We start from the raw sequence: 18,052 nt of genomic DNA on the forward strand, positions 1-18,052 counted from the left end.
CAGGCAAGAAGATTCAGTATTTATAGAGTTAATTCCTTTGAGCCGGCAATGTTCTTGGCAGTATCACACACACTGCCTGTCAAGTCCGACAAGATAACAGAAACATTAATCACGAAAGCTTTCAAGATACACCGAAGCTCCACAGAAAATTCACACTTTGTCCCATACAGAGTTCCCAGAGAAAACACACCCACTTTTATTCCCTGTGGGGTGTGTCACTAACTCAACTCAGTCTCTGATTCGTCCACGTCTCCTGCGTTGCAGCTCACACTTTTTCCTGCGACGCTGCCTAGCATCAAGCCAGCATTCGTCTGCTTGATTCTCTGTCAAAGGCTGCTCCGATATGCCCTCCTCTTCCTGATTAGCCTCAGGCTGTCCCTCTCGGTTATCTGCCGACACCTGAGGCATAATCAGGGAGGAAGGCATTGCCGAAGAGGAAGGTCCTGGGGAGGAAGGCATTCCCAATTCCACCTCCTCATCTTCCGAGTCCTCTTCTTCTAACAATGCAGACTCAGGAATCAGAGCCACAACACTATCCCTCACCGCAGGGCCCTTCCCCTGAGTCTGATGATCAGGACGCAGTTTCAAGGGGAACTGATCATGGAAGCTTTGTATAAAGTCCGGGGCATGGAACGTGGAAGCATCCACCCAGGAAAGGGCCTCCAGTCCATCCCCCAGCCTCTCGATGAAATACTGGAACCGTCCTTTCAGCCAGCGGGAATCCCAAATGCTGACCACTGTACTGTCAGCAGCGGTATCATCGTCGGGTACAGGTGGTGGGGTCAGATGATAAGCTACGGGGTTGATGACCACCTCGATAGGAAAGGGGCCGATGAACCTATGGTCCAGCTTCTTGATCTGGCGGTCGACCCGAAGATGTTTTGTGGACAACCACACACGGTCTCCCACAGCCAGCGGAGGCATCGCCCGTCAAGAGCGATCCGCAAACCTCTTATAGTCCTCCTTGGCCTGTATCAATTGCTGTCTAATCAATTGTTGAACAGAATGCAATTCCGACAAGAATTCCTGCGTCTCGGGAACTGGGGAATCTAAGAGCGTCAATGGAAAAAGCCGCGGATGGAAACCCACATTCGCATAAAATGGTGTCATTTGGGTGGAGGTGTGCTGGGAGTTGTTGAAGGCAAACTCCGCCAGAGGGAGATAAGCAACCCAATTGTTCTGTCGTTGGTTGACAAAACACTGTAAATATTGAAGCCAGCTTTTCATGTGCTCTTACCTTATCTACAAAACATGCAAGAAAAGTTTGTGAAGGAGAGATTAAGAGTTTGTTTAAACCTTTGGGCAATCGGCTGCCCTCACAAGGATTAAATGAATGGAGGGCACATTTAATTCCTCTTTGCGATCTCCAAAATGGGTTTTATGAATTAAGTCTGTGTCAGCTAACTGAGAAGGGGAAGGGAGAGGAAAAGGGAAACAGAAAGAGGAAGCAGAAGAGTAAAGGAAAGAGGAAGCAAAAGGGGAATTGAAGAAAGGAAAAGGGAAGTGGAAAGGGAGGGGGAAGGGAAAAGGAAGGGAAAGAGGAAAGGGAATTGAAGAAGCGGAAGTGGAAAGGGAAGGGGAAAAGGAAGGGGAAAGGGAAGGGAAGGGGAAAAGGAAAGGGGAAAGGAAAAGCAGAAAGGGAGTTGAAGAAAGGAATGGGGAAGTGGAAAGAGAAGGGAAAAGGAAGGGGAAGTGAATGAGGAAGGGGAAGAGGAAAAAGGGGACAGTTTAGGTCCAGTGGGATCATCCCGCAACGGAGATATCAGCGGCGATCTTAGAGCTTCAAGATCGCATGCTGTACCACCGCGACGCCAGCTCCGCCCTAGGGCAATTCTTTCCGGAGAGCCCCAATCCTTGTGGTTATGTGCTGAAGCTGCCTCGGAGGGGCGTTGGACTAAGGGGAAACCGCCAGCCAGGTTGAGGGGAGCCGCATCTCCCCCCTCTGGGCTTGGCATTTTTTCCCCCTGAAGACGACCGAGCGGTGCTCCAAAATGGCAACCCTGAAGAGGACAACTCATCTGGACTAAGATTTGTGCAGGAGTGGAGAAGGAGGTGGACAACATAAGAACCGGGACAATTTGGTGCAACCAATAAATAAAAGGTGCCCCGGGATTGATGCTTTAAGAATTTTTAAGAAAGAAAAGAAAGCGGCAGAATTAAAAAGGGAAGGGAAAAAAAGAGAGAAAATAACTTAGACAGCTGAACAGGGCTTCGAACCAGGAGAGGAAGAAGCCAGAACAAAAAACTTAAATAAACTGAATTAAAATACACTGGCAACAAACAGGAATAAACTAAAGCTGGATTTAAGAGTATTAAAAAGAAGGGGGAAGTATACAAATTGGAGACTTGATTGTTTTGGAATATTGAGGCTTGGAAAGCCCCTAACAATAAAACAGGGAGGGGAAAAAATGTGTGAGAACTTTGTTACAACAGAGAGTGTCATTTTGTGGACAAAAGTTTAAACGGGAAAATATAAAGAAAAAACTTCTGTTTCTCTATGAACTTGATTTGATACAATGAAAAGGAAATATTGAAACAATAATATAAGTACCCCAGAAAGTGAAAGCTGAAGAAAAGATGAACTATTGGACTAAATTGGTAACTTTGGTATAAACTCAGTATTGGAATAGTTGTGAATTCAGAAAGCCTGAAGAAGAAAAAAGAAAAAGAGAAGCTGCTTTGTGGATTTTAAAATTATAAGATACAAGAGTGTGCAATGATGATATCTCTGTGGGAATTAAAAATGATGCTTAAAAACATGAAAGAACTACTAGATGCAAGAGGTGAATCATTTTGCTCGGTGTTAAAAGCCATGGAAATGGTGATCGAAGAACATGAAGAAGAAACTTCAGAGAAGGAGGAGTCAGATCAAGAAGAAGCCATTTTAAATAGACAATTATTGCAAAGAATACAACAAAGAGGAGGGAAAAGAAGGGGGGTTAAAAATAGGAGATTCCAAAAAGTAACTGAAAATGGGAATACCTGTAAAAGTGGGAAAGACAGGAAGAAACAGCAGAAAAATAAAAGGGGGAAGGAAGATATAAAGAAGGAGAGGGATATAAATCAGAGGGAGAAAAGGATTGGGAAAATACAAGGGAAGAGAGGTAACGAGGAACAGGAAATAAATAAATATGGGAATTGTAAAATAATGGAAAAAATTGTTTATTTAGAATATAGGGATAATGGTTAATGATTTAAGGGGATTCCGCACTGATATGAGGGGTAATAAGAATGTATTTGCAATTATAAGTTATTTAGACAATAGGGGAATATAGACCATTGAGAGGGGGAAGGGCACTGATATTTCTTTTTTTTTTAATAGATGAATGTATGTTCTTTATTGTTACAAGAAAGGTTAACGTTTGTTATATATATATTGAAATGATTGAAATGAACTGCAAGGATGTTTTAAAATGAGATTAATATCAGTGACCAGGACTAGCCAAATGGATTAATTGCTTTTCTTTTTGCTATTTTTCTTTTGGTATTATAAATAAAACCCTGTGGAAGTAAAAGGGGAAAATATATTGCAGAATCTGACTGAAAAGTACAATGTTATGTAGTTCTTTTTTAGGGAATTATTATAACTAATTTAAATAAATGTATATTGGGAATTAAGAAGAGGGAAATAAGGTATAGTCAAACCACTGAGGTGACACTCCCAAATTAGTAAAAGGGGAGGGGAAATCCATGTCTTATTTTGTGTGTAAAAGCTTGTATAAATCTAGAATTTATGGAAAGAATATGTGATGGAATTGCACACCTGACAGGCAAAAGAATTAAAATTTAACAAGTATGAAGATATGGGAATTATTAGTGACTTAAATGAGAAAAGAGTATTATGGAAAAGGTCATGTTTAAAAGAAACGTTAATGTTTAAGAAATATTTGAAATAAATTGAAATGAGAAGATATTTAGAATGAAAGTAATATTAGTGAACAGGATTAATTTGTTTGTTCCTTTTCTTACATAAAAGTTGAAGAATTAAGTTAAAAATGGATAAGATAGGAAGTTGAATGTAGAAAATGAATAATTATTGTCATATTTGCATGTAAAAGTGGTGATCTGGAATTATGTTGTACACCAAAAAGAGCTTTTTTATTTCTCTTTGTTTTGGAAAAATTGAAAACTTGTCTAAAAAAAAAAGGTTGGTCAGGTGGTAGTGTACCATTCCCTTCTATTTCTCCAACATCAGCCCCAGGTCCCAAATTTGCTATTTTCTTGGCTTTGAATAATGCTCTAAACTTCTGAGCATCAAAAAGACCTGTACAGGATGGCCTCTCTGGGGGCCATATCTTCATCCTCTGAGAAATCAGACTCCTTTTTCTCTTCCTCATGTGCTCTGTAGGTAACACTGTGTAAGGAAGTGACAGGAGAGCCCCTGTCCCCTAAAGGAGTCTTTGCCTCTATTGTGAAAAGACCTCTCAGGATCTGAATGGACTGAGGCCTCAGAAACTGGTCTCCTAGTAACCTGGAGAGCCTCCACAACTCCCCTTCTTATAGTTTTGGAGATGATGGCTTCCAGATGTGCTGGTAGAGCCTCAGCCTCATCCTCTGGGTTGGATGTCTCAGGTATAGCTATAGCCTTTTTAGGAAGAGGAGGAAGAGATTCCTCCAAGACTATGGAATCACCTTCCTCTCCTCCATGTTCTCCAAAGGGAGTTGGATCACCAATAGCAGAGGAATTACCAGGAGACCAGATAAGAGGGCAAGATGCACCAGCAGAAGTAGAAGGCACTGTTTCCAGATGCAAAACAGGGGGTTGCTGAGAAGGATCTGAGTCCTGGGTGTGTGTGATCTCCTGCCTCTCCCCCCAGCCACATGGTGGTGTTTCTCCAACCTTTTTCCAGGTGCCTTTTGCCCTTTCTGGGCCTCTGTATCTTCTCTGGAAGGTGCTTTTGGCTCAGGGGCCTTTCTCTTCTGTCTGCCCCTGGATTTGCCTCTGGAAGTGGAGGGGCTGGGTTCCCTTTCTTGCTCCTTGTCTGCCATCCCCACTGGAGATATCTAAGGCACTAGAAAGAGCCAAAGGGAGAATGGAACCTGCTGGAAGGAGGGATGAGGTGTTAACAACCCACTCACAATCAGTTTAACCATTAAGGCCTTCTCCAGAGTAAAAAAAAGTCTCCTTACCTTGTAAACCAGCTAAGCAAGCCTGGATAGGCAACTACTGGGCTACATCCACACCCTGCCAGTTAGAAACACGTTCTGGGACCTGCAAGCAGGTCTGGAGGCTCCCACGTGATCTCCTCAGTGCTGGAGCTGGAAATGCAACACTGGCACTGTGGTCTATAGCGCCTTCAGCTGGGGGTTATCTCCTTCCTCTCCGATTGCTCCCCTCCAGCTGGGACTGGACCGATTGCCTGATCTAGCAGCTTGTTTGCGCTGCTGCAAAGCACTCCTGAGCTGGCTGCTCCCTAGGCCGCTGCTGCAGGCTGTTGCGCTCAGTGTTTTTCAGCCAAGTCGATCGAATCGGCAAAGCCAAGAAAGCAAAAGAGAAACTGCAAGCGGTTTCTGTTGCTGTGCCAATCAGCTGGAAGCCCTTATCGGGCCGATTGCCTGGAGCCGCCCCACATGGTCCTGGCTCCACGCGCTGGTGCGAGTGCCCCAAGCGCGATCCCTAAGCCCCTGGGGCTGAAAAACCCAACTCACTTGTTGGTTGTTAGTTCCAAGCCTCTGATGAACTTTTAAAACTTTTTTCCCCTTTTTTCGAGGCTCCACGTTTATTAAAGTGGAGCCTGGTAACACACGTGTCCTTGGCTGCACTAAGTCAAAAACTGGGGCGTGGCCACAGCATAGGGTGGAGCTTGAATTTTGGAGCACTCAGTCCAACTGGCTTGTGCCTGATACTACCCATCCTATCTGGACTCACATAACCACAGATAGGAAAAGCCCTCCAAGGTCCCTTGTAATCTGTTATTTTGTGTCATAAAATTGTACATCTCAGGGATATTTTGTGGGATCTATCACACCAACTGTGGAACCAAGAACTTGGCCACCTCCAAGGTGATGTGATCAGAAAGAACATCAACAGTAGTCCTCAGCTTACAACCGTTCATTTAGTGACTGTTCAGTTAGCACTGAACTGTGACTTAAGGTCGGTTCTTACACTTAAGACCTTCGTGCCCTTGTGGTTGTATGATCAAAATTTGGGCACTTGGCATGTACAGGAAGTCCTTGACGTACGATCACCATTCAGCCCAAATTTTTTGTTAGGTAGCAAGTGAAACATTTGTTAAGTGAATTTTACCTCATTGTATGACCGTTTGTGCCAGTTGTTAAGTGGGCAGCATCTTGGGGTCACGTGATCACCATTTATGACCTACCCAGCCAATTTCCAAAAGCAGTCAGCGGGGGAGGAGGTGGGTTTACTTAACATCCATGTGACTCACTTAGCAACTGCAATTATTTCTGTGGCAACCGTGGCAATAAAAGGTCATAAAATCAGCTAACGGCTCAACGTAACAATTTATTTGCTTATTGGTCCCAATTGTCTATGAAGATCTATGGAGATTCTCAGTGGTTGTAAGTTCGAGGACTGTATTTCAGAATAGCTTCTGCTTGTGGAGAGTTGGGATGAAAGGGGAGGAGACTCCTGGCTGACAGAATATTTTCCCCATGGAAAGAGTTCCGTGGGGAAAAGAGCAAGGCAGAGATATAGACAGAGATAAAGACATAGAGACATTAGATATAGATGTAGACAAAGACAGAGACATTAGATATAGATATATAGACAGATAAAGACAGAGACATTAGATATAGAGACATAGTAATAAAAGACAGACAGATATAAAGCGAGATAATATATGATAGACATAGATGTATAGACATAGACATAAATGATACAGGTGTATAGATACATAGATATCGATATAAAGACATGATAAAGATATAGATAGATGATATATAGGCATAGATATAGATAGATATGTTGTGACTGGAAGGATCGATCCTGCTGGGAGTTTTGACTCTGATGACTCTGATGATGGAAGGTTGGAGCCTGCTGTGAATGTGGAGTCTGAATTATCAGAGGACACAGACGTGAGCCAGGAGGATGAGAGATTGTCGCAGAGACAATTCTCCCCAGAACCTTTGACTTCGTTCAGGCCAGCAAATGATCAACAAAATGAGACAGAAGTTTCCAGCGAGGAAACTGACAGATCGTGGATTGATGCCAGAACTAGGAGAACCAGGAAACGTCAATCTGAAGGGAGGCATCAGGACAAACATTGATTGGAGAGACTGACACGCCTATCCAGGTGATTTAAAGAGGCGTGCTGACTCTCAAGCTTTGCTTGGAAGCAAAGTGTTTGATGAGTCGGAAGAATACATTTGAAGTGGCCTTGTGAATTATGGACAATTCTGATTAGCCTGACAGGTTCTGGGAAGTCTGCCAAGGACTGGAAAACTGTGCTAATTTAACCCTTTTGAATCCGGTTTTGTTTCTGCTTGAATATTTTGAATTCTGAAACCTTGTCTTCTCATCTATGAATATAGGTGAGACATAACATAGGCATAGATATAGATAAGATACAGATAGATATAAAGACAGGTGATAAAAACATAGATGATATAGACATAGACAGACATATATAGATAAAGACAGATGGATAGATGTCAGATATCAATATAAAGACATAGAGATAAAGACAGATGATAGATGATGAGAGAGAGAGAGAGAGAGAGATGTTGAGGTATTCCCCGTTAGGAGAATGAGTGCACTCAGGGAAACATAGTGAGAGTGGTGATGAATAACACAACCAGCACACGGATACACTGAATAGTAAAATGTAAGTTTTACTTCCTGTAAACGGGTAAACAAAGTCCAACGAACAATCCAAATCATACGCGGTTAAAGCAGGTAGTATTCAAAATAATCAGTCCAGAGATAATCCAAAAAACAAAGTCCTTTTCTTTACCAGCATCATAAACAAAGTTCAGTAAACGGAGTTTGCGAATAGTTGCAAGACTCACAGCAATTCAAGCAGAATGACGATCAGGCAAAAAGCAAAAGGAAATGCAAAGGAGAACAAACCAGGTTTCTGGCTCCATCTTATGGCCATTGGAGGAACCTCAGCCAATCACAATTACAACATTCTCTTAAAGATACAACATTATTAAATGACTATCCTGGTTTATGTATTTAAAGAAGCCTTTGGGGATAAAAACTGATAACAAAACTGATTGCTGGAGATTAAAAAAGAGTCTTTATGGCTTGAAGCAATCAGGCTATGAATGGAACCAGTGCATAGTGAAGGAATTAACAAAGATAGGTTTTGTAGCTGGCATGGCTGATCCATGTTTATTCAAAAAGGAAAGTGATGGTGTAGTTTAGTTGTTGCTATTGTTCACTGATGACATAGCATTTTTTTTTTAGTAAAAGGAGATGATAACATAGATTTTGAATATACTGATCCAAAGAAGAATGTTCCTTTCCTGTTAGGGATACACCCTAGCAGAATCTGCACAGCAGTCAGGCAGGCAGGCAAAATATGTGAGATAAACGTTTTTGTAGCTTACACTCAGTAAAACAGATACACTGTGCTAGTTAAATAGTTTATTCCAGTAAGAGTTATAGCATAGTCAAACAGTCCATATATCATTCACTAGTTCAGTCCGTCCAGGGATTATTCAGTTGCAAATTCCAGTGTCAAAAAAGAGGTCAGTAAACTTACAAATATCAGTCCAGTAATATATCTCCTTGCAGTAGAGATATGAAGAAGTCAAAACTCCTCTCTTCCTTCAGCAACTCAGCAGCAGGGAAAACACGCAGTTAACAAACCATCAATTCATCAAACCAGTAATCCTCAGCAATGTCACATTCTCTTGCTCCCTCTTATGGTGGTTCAACACCGCACCCAAAAATTACATGCTTTGCAGTTTAAAGTGACACACACTTAAACTTACTATCATAGTTTATATATATTATTTTACCCAAACTACGTTAGGTAACCTTGTTATTCCTAACATTTCCTTTCTTGCTTGGACTCTGGAAATGTTGAGAAAAATCCCTCCCTTCCCAAATACAGTATTTTAGCCTCCCCCTAAAAGGTTTTTAATCTCTTTTCAGGAGAAACTCTCCCCCTCACCCTGCCTCCTTGAAAAAAAAAAGAGAACAGCCATACACACAGTTCCATTTGGTGACTTTTTTATTCATTTATAAGCAAAAGAAAAAAAAGGGAAATTGAAAGAGATAAAAAGAAAAACCAAAATACACCTTTGAAAATCTGGAAAGGGCGGGTGAGGGGGGACAGAAAGGATGGGGGTGGGGAATGGGTCTCTGAAGGACTCCGAGGAAGGGGTGCAGCCAGAAAAACGGGGACACCAAGAATGGGAGACAGTCGAGAAAAATGAAGGGGGAAAACACCCAACATCCCCACAGGTTATGCCTCTTTACAAATTGAGGGGGAAGAGATATACACCACATGGGCCTCCCACCCACCCACATGCCGGTCTGTGCCTCTCCGTTTTTTTGTACAACATGCACATGTGCACAGACCAGTCTTGGCTGCGAGGACTGCCCAAAACCATCCAAGCAAAGCCCCACAGCCCGATCCGAGAGCTGAGGGGTGAGAGAGAAAGAGGAAGGGGCCAAGAGTCTTCCTGCCTCCCCAAAACCCACCAAAAGGAAAAGATGCTGCAATTCCACCTCTTTTTTTTGGGGGAGGAGGTCCTTCAACATTTGCAAAGCTCTCCCCCAAGGGGGGATAATGCACCTCTCCTCCAATTGTGATTGGAGGAGGTGGGGGGAAGGGGGGGTCAGAATACAAGCTCTTCCCCTTTCCCCAGGGAGGGAAATTCGGAATAAATCAGAGTTCATGTTAAGAAGGGTTCCCCCTTGTGCCCAAAGAGGGAGCGTTCCTTCAAAGTTCATCCCCCCCCCAGGCTTGGATCCACAATTGTGTGTTGAGGGGTGTCAGGTGAGGTGGTAATGGTGTGGAGATGATCATTCCCCCTCCAAGCTCCATGGGAGAGGGAGGGCGGGAAAGGGGGGGGGAGGACTGGGTGTCCTTACCTGGAAAACAAGGGAAAAAAACAAAACAAAAAAAGAGGTTAGAAGCCTTCCTTTCCACCCTACCTTCCTTCCCTCCCCAAGGTCCTTCTCCATCTCCTCTATGCCTCGGCCTCACCACTCAGGATTTCACGTGGAGATATGGCCAAGGGTAGAAAATGATGAAAGGGAGAGTAAAGTTATTGGGGGGGGTGCGAGTTAGAGGTCGAGGAACGAATCTGGGCACCAGAGAACTTGCAAGGCAAGTTCCTAAGACCACTCTCACCAACACTGACGGGCCAAGCCACTGGAATATAAAATGAGAGCAAAGCCCTTCTAGACTGATGAGATTACCTAGTTGGGTCATGAAACGTCTGCAAGTTCAAAGTGCAGCAAGGACCCCACAAGGCTACCACTCCTATCCTATCTCCTTCCTTCCTATCACTGATGTTATCTAGTAGGGTCATGAAATGTGCACACGCTCAGAGAGCACGAAAGACCCTACAGGACTACAACCACCATCCTATCCCGCTCCTCCCTTCTAGCACTGGTAATGTTATCTAGTTGGGTCATGAAACGTCTTAAAAGAAAGCAACCAAGCTTAGAGAGCACCAAGGACCTCAGAGTCCTATCCCTCCTCCTCCTCCACTCCACAAACCCAACTCCTTTCTAGACTGATGATGTTATCTAGTTGGGTCATGAAATGTCTGCAAGAAAGCAACCAAATTCAGAAGCACCAAGGACCACATAAAACGGGTGCCAAACTCGCAACAACACGTGGTCACATGACGTATCACAACTTTCCCCCCTTTGCTAAAATGGGGGTGGGGTGGCCAGCGCATAACGCATCTGGCCCACAGGCCACGAGTTTGACAGCCCTGCCTGCTCCACCACTGAATTCTCCTGCTCCTGCTCCTCTTTCCTCTACTTTGCAAACCCTACCACCACTGATGATGTCAGCTAGTTGGGTCACAAAATGTCCATAATCAAGATCAGAGAGTACCAGGGACTCCGAAGTCATCCTACTCTTCCCTCCTCATCCTCCATTCTGTAAACCCCACTCCCTTCTAGCACTGAAGCTGTTACCTAGTTGAGTCACGAAACATCTGCAAGAAAACCACCAAGCTCAGAGAGCACCAAGGACTTCACAGGTAAATCATTTTGTCTGTGAGTATCTAAGGGATGTGGGGAACTTTGGGGCTCAAGGGTGAGAAAAATCTCATAAGGCTGAGATTTTGGGAAGGACTAGGAGAAGACCTGAGGTTTTAGGTATCTGTTTGGTAAAAATCCACCCTCAATCAACTTATAGATCTTAGTTAGGTTGTAAAAGATCTGCAAATCTGGAGCATAATAAAGATGAAAAAGCTCCTTTCCTACCAACATCCACACATTTTGCTGTTTAGCGACTTACATTGTTTGGGGACTGAAGAGGCCTGAAAGCTGGAAGCACTGGGAGGCCAGTGTTTGTGAAGCTAGATTCAATGCTGGGCTAAGAGCTACAGGGTTGAGAGAAAGAAAAAAAAAGGCATTAGGAACCTGGGAATAATTTCCCATGGGGAAAAAAAGATGATAAATTAGGGTGATCTTTGGTGTAATGCAAGCAGTCTGGAGAAACATTCATTGGGCTAGTTTGAGCAAGCTGGCCACTTTTAAGATCTGTGGACTTCAACTCCCAGAATTCCACAGCCAAATTACCACTTTTATGTGGACTTCAACTCCCAGACAGCAAACTGCCAATTATAAGATGGGTGGACTTTCAACTCCCAGAATTCCCCAGCCAACAGCTGGCTGGGGAATTCTGAGAGTTGAAGTCCACGCACCTTAAAAGTTGCCAAGTTTGAAAAATGCTGAGCCAGAGTTGTCATGATGCACTCCCGTCCTTAGGACCACTCCCAATTGCTCCTTTCAGACCAGCCCGGATCCCCCACCCCCTTACCTGTCAGGGCAGCTGGATTCAGTGCTCCCAAAGGTATTGCTCCATTAAGCTGCAAAGCAGCCTGGGCCGCTGCAGTGGTGGATAGTGGGATCCCAGAACCTGCTGTGTCCGGCAAACACAAAACAAGGTGTTAGGGAAGAGCAAGGATGCCACAATCAAGGCTGTTAAAAAGACCGCCCTCTTCCAGATGTCAGAGTATTCCAGCTGTGACTTATGGGCGTTGATGTCCCCCCCACCCACGATTTTGCCAATAACAAGCATAGCGCCCTTGTTAGATTGTAATTGAAGGCCTTTATTGCAGTTGTTCAGTCATGATTGTCACTCTCCCATCTCCAGAAGAAATAGAGGAAGTACTCCTCAAAAGATGGAAGTCCTTGACTTACGACCAATTGTTTGGCAAATGTTTGAAGTCAGGATGGTGCTGAAATGAGTGATTTATGATCAGTCTCCGCACTTGTAATTGTTGTCGTGAGGGGTCCTTGGTGCTCTCTGAGCTTGCTTCTTTTCTTGGAAGTTTCATTACCCAAACTAGGTAATATCATCCATCAGTGCTAGTCACTAGCACTGATGATGTTACCTAGTTGGGTAATGAAACCTCTGCAAGAAAACAAGCAAGCTCAGAGCACCAAGGACCCCATAGTCCTCCTCCTCCTCTCCACAAATCCCACTCCCTTCGAGCACTGATGAGGTTACCTAGTTCAGTAATGAAATGTCTGCAAAAACCACAAACATGCTCAGAGGACTCCACAATCTCCTCCTCCTCCTTTCCACATACATCATGCTTCTTCTAGCATTGATGATGTTCCCTAGTTGGGTCATGAAACGTCTGCAAGAACACAAGCATGCAGAGCAGGGGTGGGATTCTACTGGTGTAACAACCGGTTTGCTAATTGCATGCTTTGCACGCGCCTAACATGCATTGTGCGCGCGTGCACAGCTATCACAATTACCTTCAATTTTACTTCAGGGAAGTAACACAGCTGAGGAAATAACACAATCTGCTCTGCCATGCGAATCAGCTGAGCAGGTATAGTTGAGTACAGTGCAGGGGTGGGTGGGCAAGGCCACATGATCATCAGATCTAACTGGTTCAGAGCCAGCTGATCATCGCAGCTAGGGGTTCGCCTGAACCAGAAGAATCCCACCCCTGATGCAGAGTACCAAGGACTCCACAGTCTTCCTCCTCCTCTCCTTCTTCTTCTCCTCCCCCTCTCCAAACCCCACTCCCTTCTAGCACTGATGATGTTACCTAGTTGGGTCATGAAACATCTGCAAGAAAACAAGCATGCTCAGAGAGCACCAAGAACTCCACAGTCCTTCTCCTCATCCTGTCAGTTCCACAAACCCTACCCCACCTTCTAGCACTGATGATGTTACCTAGTTGGGTCATGAAACATCTGGAAAAAAACAAGCTCAGAGGACTCCACAATCTCCTCCTCCTCTCCACATATATCACTCGTTTCTAGCACAGATGACATTATCTAGTTTGGGTCATGAAATGTCTACAAGAAAACAAGCAAGCTCAGAGAGCTCCAAGGATCCGTCATGTCAACCCTGAGCGACAGATATTCTCCTTCATTGGAATTTGCTGTGTCCATGGTTATGTGATTGTGACTCGGGACACTTGGCAACCAGCATGTATTATAATGGCTGCTGTGTCCCAGGGTCACGATCGCCATTTGCAATCTCCCCCGCTGGTTTCTGATAAGCAATGGGCAAAGCCGGATTCCCTTAATGACTGTGACAAAAGGTTATAAAATCAGGCACAGTCATGCAGTGGTGGGATTCCACTGGTGTTAACAACTGGTTCAGTGAGCGCCCGCTTCGCCCAAACCTGGCCGAATCCTACGCCTGCAGTCACAAGACAACTCTAACAACTGTGTTGCTTAGCAATGAAAATTCCAAGGTGAACTGAGGTTGTAAGTCAAGGACTACCTATAGATAACGAAGCTCTTTTTTTCCCCCTTGTTTTTCCAGGTAACACACATTTGTCTTCTCTGCACAACTGAGCACGAATCGTGACAGTCTGGCAATTTTCCTGGAGCCAGTGCAATATTATTCATAGAAAACGCAATATATAGGATTCGTCTGATTCAAAATATAAACTACAGAACCTAACTGAGCAAGGTTAGGCTGAGGAATCTTTTAGCATCTCCTGCTGATTTCTTTTCCTCTATTTTGCCAACCTTTTTTAATACATATATAAATTTTATTGAATAAACATTAAAAACAACTGAACACAGTGCAACTTTCTTGTCCATCATTTTGGCCATACAAGCTATAGTATATAGAGATACACATAACAGTTAATTTCCTTTTTCCCTTATGTTATTAGTATAGTGCTAGCTGCATATTATTTCTATTTACATTTATATACATTTATATACAACTATATACATATTTACAAACATCTTTTATACTCACGCATTTGTATCATCTCATATTTGTCCATTATATTCCATTCTCTTTGGTTAACAAAACTTCAACTTTAATTCCTATAAAGAGTCAGTCAACCCTTTCTTTTTCCTTGACTCTAGCCATTGATACATTTTACTTAAGACTTCATATAATACTCTGTCTCACCCTTATCTTTTATTTCTAAAGTTGGTCTGTCCATCTCTGCACAGACTAATATTTTCCTTATTATTTCACTTTCTGTAGGGGTATCTTCATTCTTCCAGTTTTGGGCATACACCAATCTTTTTTTAAAATAAATTTTATTGATTTTACAATTAAAACAGACCAACAACACATACATAAATGTAAGAGAGAAAAAGAAAAGAAGAAAGGAAGAAGAAAATAGAAAGAAAAAAATAGAAAACAATTAAAATCATTTTCATCTTCAACAGTTTGTGAGACCTCCTTTTTATCCTTATTTTATGCCATATACACACTTAATCCTTACATATATTTGTATATCACTACTACAGTTCTTTCCTATCCTCTTTTGCCTTTTAGTGTGAAATCTATCTTTGATCTATCCATTTGTACCAGCAGTTCCAGCTGTTGTAGTATATTGAAGTGTCTTTTTTAATGCCAAGGTTAATTTGTCCATTTCTGCACAACTTGAAATTTTTTGAATAATCATCTCCTCTGATGGAACATGAGGCTGTTTCCAACATTGTGCAAAAGCCAATCTGGCTGCTGTCAAAATATGTATTATTATATATTTCACTTTTTTTTGGTATTTGTTTATCAAAGATCCCTAATAGAAAGGACTCTGGGTTGAATTTGATCTGTTCTCTTGTCATTCCTCCAGCCAATTTCTAATTTTCTGCCAATATTTTTGAGCTTCTGTACAGGACCACCACATATAGAAGTAAGTTCCCTCATTTTTTTGCATTCCCAGCAATTCAGAGTCATATTGGGGTGCATCTTCGCTAATCTCGGAGGAAGGTGCCACCTATAAAACATTTTATAGGCATTTTCTTTGTATGCTACCGATTTTGTGATTTTATTATTTCTACCCCAGACCTTTTCCCATTCTGTTATGGTGATACTACGTCCTATATTCCTACTCCAGGCTATCATGTTCCCTTTTACAATTTCTTCTTCTAATTCTACTTCTAATAAATAATTACAAAATTTTGTTATATTTTTTTTGCCTGATCCTAATAAAATTCTATCTAATTGCTGGAGTTTATTGTTAATTCCAAATTCTTTCTTATCCTGTTTATATCTACTTTGAATTTGAAGATATGCCCACTGATCAATTTTTAATCCCCAATCTTGAAGTTCTTGCCACGGTTTCAGATTTCCTTGAGTATCCAATAGGTCCTTATATTTAATCATTTTAGCAATATCCAGATTATTTGGGTGAATCATCTCCTCCATTGTTGAGATCCAAATTGGTATTTTTAAATAGCGTTTTTTCCCTATTTTCTTCCAATTAGTCAATAATGAATCTCTGATTAGGTGTCTGTGAAAATATTTCTGGCTAGTTTTCCCAACATCCCATAAAAAAGCATGCCACCCCCTCTGCAAGTCATGGCCTTCTAAGAATAATATTCTCTTATTGGTTAAATTCACCCATTCCTTCAACCATACTAAAGAGGCTGCACTATAATACAACTCCCAATTTGGAAGTGCCAGCCCTCCCCTGCTCTTCATATCCTGCATTGCCTTTAAGTTTATTCTGTGTTTTTTCTCTTGCCAGATGAATTTTTCAGTTATTTTATTAAGTTCTTTAAAAAAAAGTGTGTACTTTGATTGAAATCGTCTGAAATATATAGAGGAATTTTGGAAGAATATTCATTTTAATAGCAGCGATCCTGCCTAATAATGAAAGTTGCAGCTTGCCCCATGTTTCTACATCCTTCTTTACCTGTTGCATCAATTTATCATAATTATTTTCCTTAAGTGTCTTACAATGTGCTGTCAACCATCTTTCTAAATATTTAACTTCCTTTATCACTTGTATTTCCATGACTTCTAGTTCTAATTTCTGTTTTTCTGTTAAATTTTTGGTCATTAATTTCATTTTCTTCCTATTAATTTTTAGTCCTGCTACTGCTCCAAATTGTTTTAATTCATTCATCAATTTTTGTCCTCTTTCTATTGGTTCTTCAATGAAAAAAATCATATCATCCGCAAACGCTTGCAACTTATATTCTTCTTTCTTAACCTTTAATCCTTTTATGTCTGGGTTCTGTCTAATTCGCGTTAATAATGCTTCTAGTGATAATATGAAGAGCAGGGGTGAGAGTGGGTAGCCCTGTCTGACTTCTTTTTCTTTTTTTATTGGGTGGGTATATTCCCCATTTATTATAATATTTGCCTGTTGTGTATCATAAATGGTTGTTATAATATTTTCAAATTTGGTGCCTAAATTCATATTATAAAGTTTTTGGATTAAAAATTGCCAATTTAAGTTATCGAAGGCCTTCTCTGCGTCTAAAAACATAAGTGCTATTTGTATTTCGGGGTGGGCTTCGTAAAATTCTTAAACATCTAATACTATTCTTAAGTTATTCCTGATTTGTCTGGTCGGGAGAAATCCATTTTGGTCTTCATGTATATGCTCATTTAACATTCTTTTTAGTCTACTTGCTATAATAGAAGTAAATATTTTGTAATCAGTATTTAACAATGAAATCGGCCTATAATTTTGTATAGATTGGGGATCCAAATCCTCCTTCGGGATCAGCGAAATCAATGCCTCCCTCCATGAGTCCGGCATCCTGGCTGCCAATAAGACGTCATTAAAAACTTCCACCATAAGAGGTCCTATTTGTTCTGCTATTGCCTTGTACAGCTCCCCTGGGATACCATCTGGTCCTGGGGATTTGTTGTTTTTCTGGTTCTCTATTGCTGATTTCAATTCGAACCAAGTAATGTCTTTATTTAATAATTCTTCCATTTCTTCCCCAATTGCTTTATCCTTCATTTCATCTAAATAGTTTCTTATCCTATCTTCGTTAACTTCCTTTTTATATAACTCTTCAAAATACTTATGGCCAATTTCTTTTTTCTGTTCTATCTCCTGTTGTATATCCCCCTTTCCATCTATTAGCTGGTATATCAATCTCTTTTCCTTCCTTTTTTAAAGTCTATATGATAGCCATCTCCCTGGCTTATTGGAATGCTCAAAATAAGTTTGTCTAGTTGTATTCAAATTTATAATCATTCTCTCTTGTTCAATTAAATTCAATTTATGTTTAGTTATTGTTATCTGATTTTGCAATTTTGAATCCTTTGGGGTACTCTGTAATTGAGTTTCTAATTCCTTAATTTTTTATTGTAATTTGTTTTGCTGGGCGTATTTTTCCTTATTCCTCTTGGCGTTATAAGAGATTGTTATACCTCTTATTACTGCCTTCATTGTATCCCAAATGTTTTGTTTCGTAGTTGCTCCATTATCATTTTCCTTTAAAAAATAGTTTAATTCCACCTTGAGTTTGTTGGTATATTCTTTTTCTCTTATTAACTGAGTATTTAATGTCCATCTTTTCTTGGGTTTTTCCCTACCCTTCCATATTATCTGAATTGGATTGTGATCTGCCCATTCATTGGGTAAAATTTCAATCCCTTTTATCTCATTTGCTATTTCCCCATTCATCCATGCCATATCAATTCGTGTCCATATTTGATGAGGATTTGAATAGAATGTAAATTGTTTTTCCTCGGGA

At 41.5% G+C, this 18,052-nt stretch overlaps 1 protein-coding gene across 5 annotated transcripts in view; it reads right to left on the reverse strand.

The window, feature by feature from the left end:
- Nucleotides 1–8,539: 8,539 nt before the first annotated feature.
- Nucleotides 8,540–18,052, reverse strand: part of LOC113451694 (putative RNA-binding protein 23) — a 46,446-nt gene continuing 36,933 nt past the window's right edge. For 2 of the 5 annotated variants that reach the window (XM_026723080.2, XM_026723079.2), the window contains 3 exons: nucleotides 11,925–12,026; nucleotides 11,400–11,484; nucleotides 8,540–10,012 (listed from right to left, as the gene is read on the reverse strand). In XM_026723080.2, coding sequence (XP_026578865.1) covers nucleotides 10,009–10,012; nucleotides 11,400–11,484; nucleotides 11,925–12,026 — 191 coding nt within the window. In that variant the 3' untranslated portion in view covers nucleotides 8,540–10,008. Of the gene's footprint in view, nucleotides 10,013–11,395; nucleotides 11,485–11,924; nucleotides 12,027–18,052 lie in introns of those variants that run through there. The other 3 variants (XM_087918911.1, XM_087918912.1, XM_087918910.1) reach the window with 3 other exon arrangements.

The sequence above is a fragment of the Pseudonaja textilis genome, unplaced genomic scaffold (assembly GCF_049901715.1).
Source record: "Pseudonaja textilis isolate UNSWEBS1 unplaced genomic scaffold, rPseTex1.2 PTEXSCF20, whole genome shotgun sequence".
Lineage (NCBI taxonomy): Eukaryota > Metazoa > Chordata > Lepidosauria > Squamata > Elapidae > Pseudonaja > Pseudonaja textilis.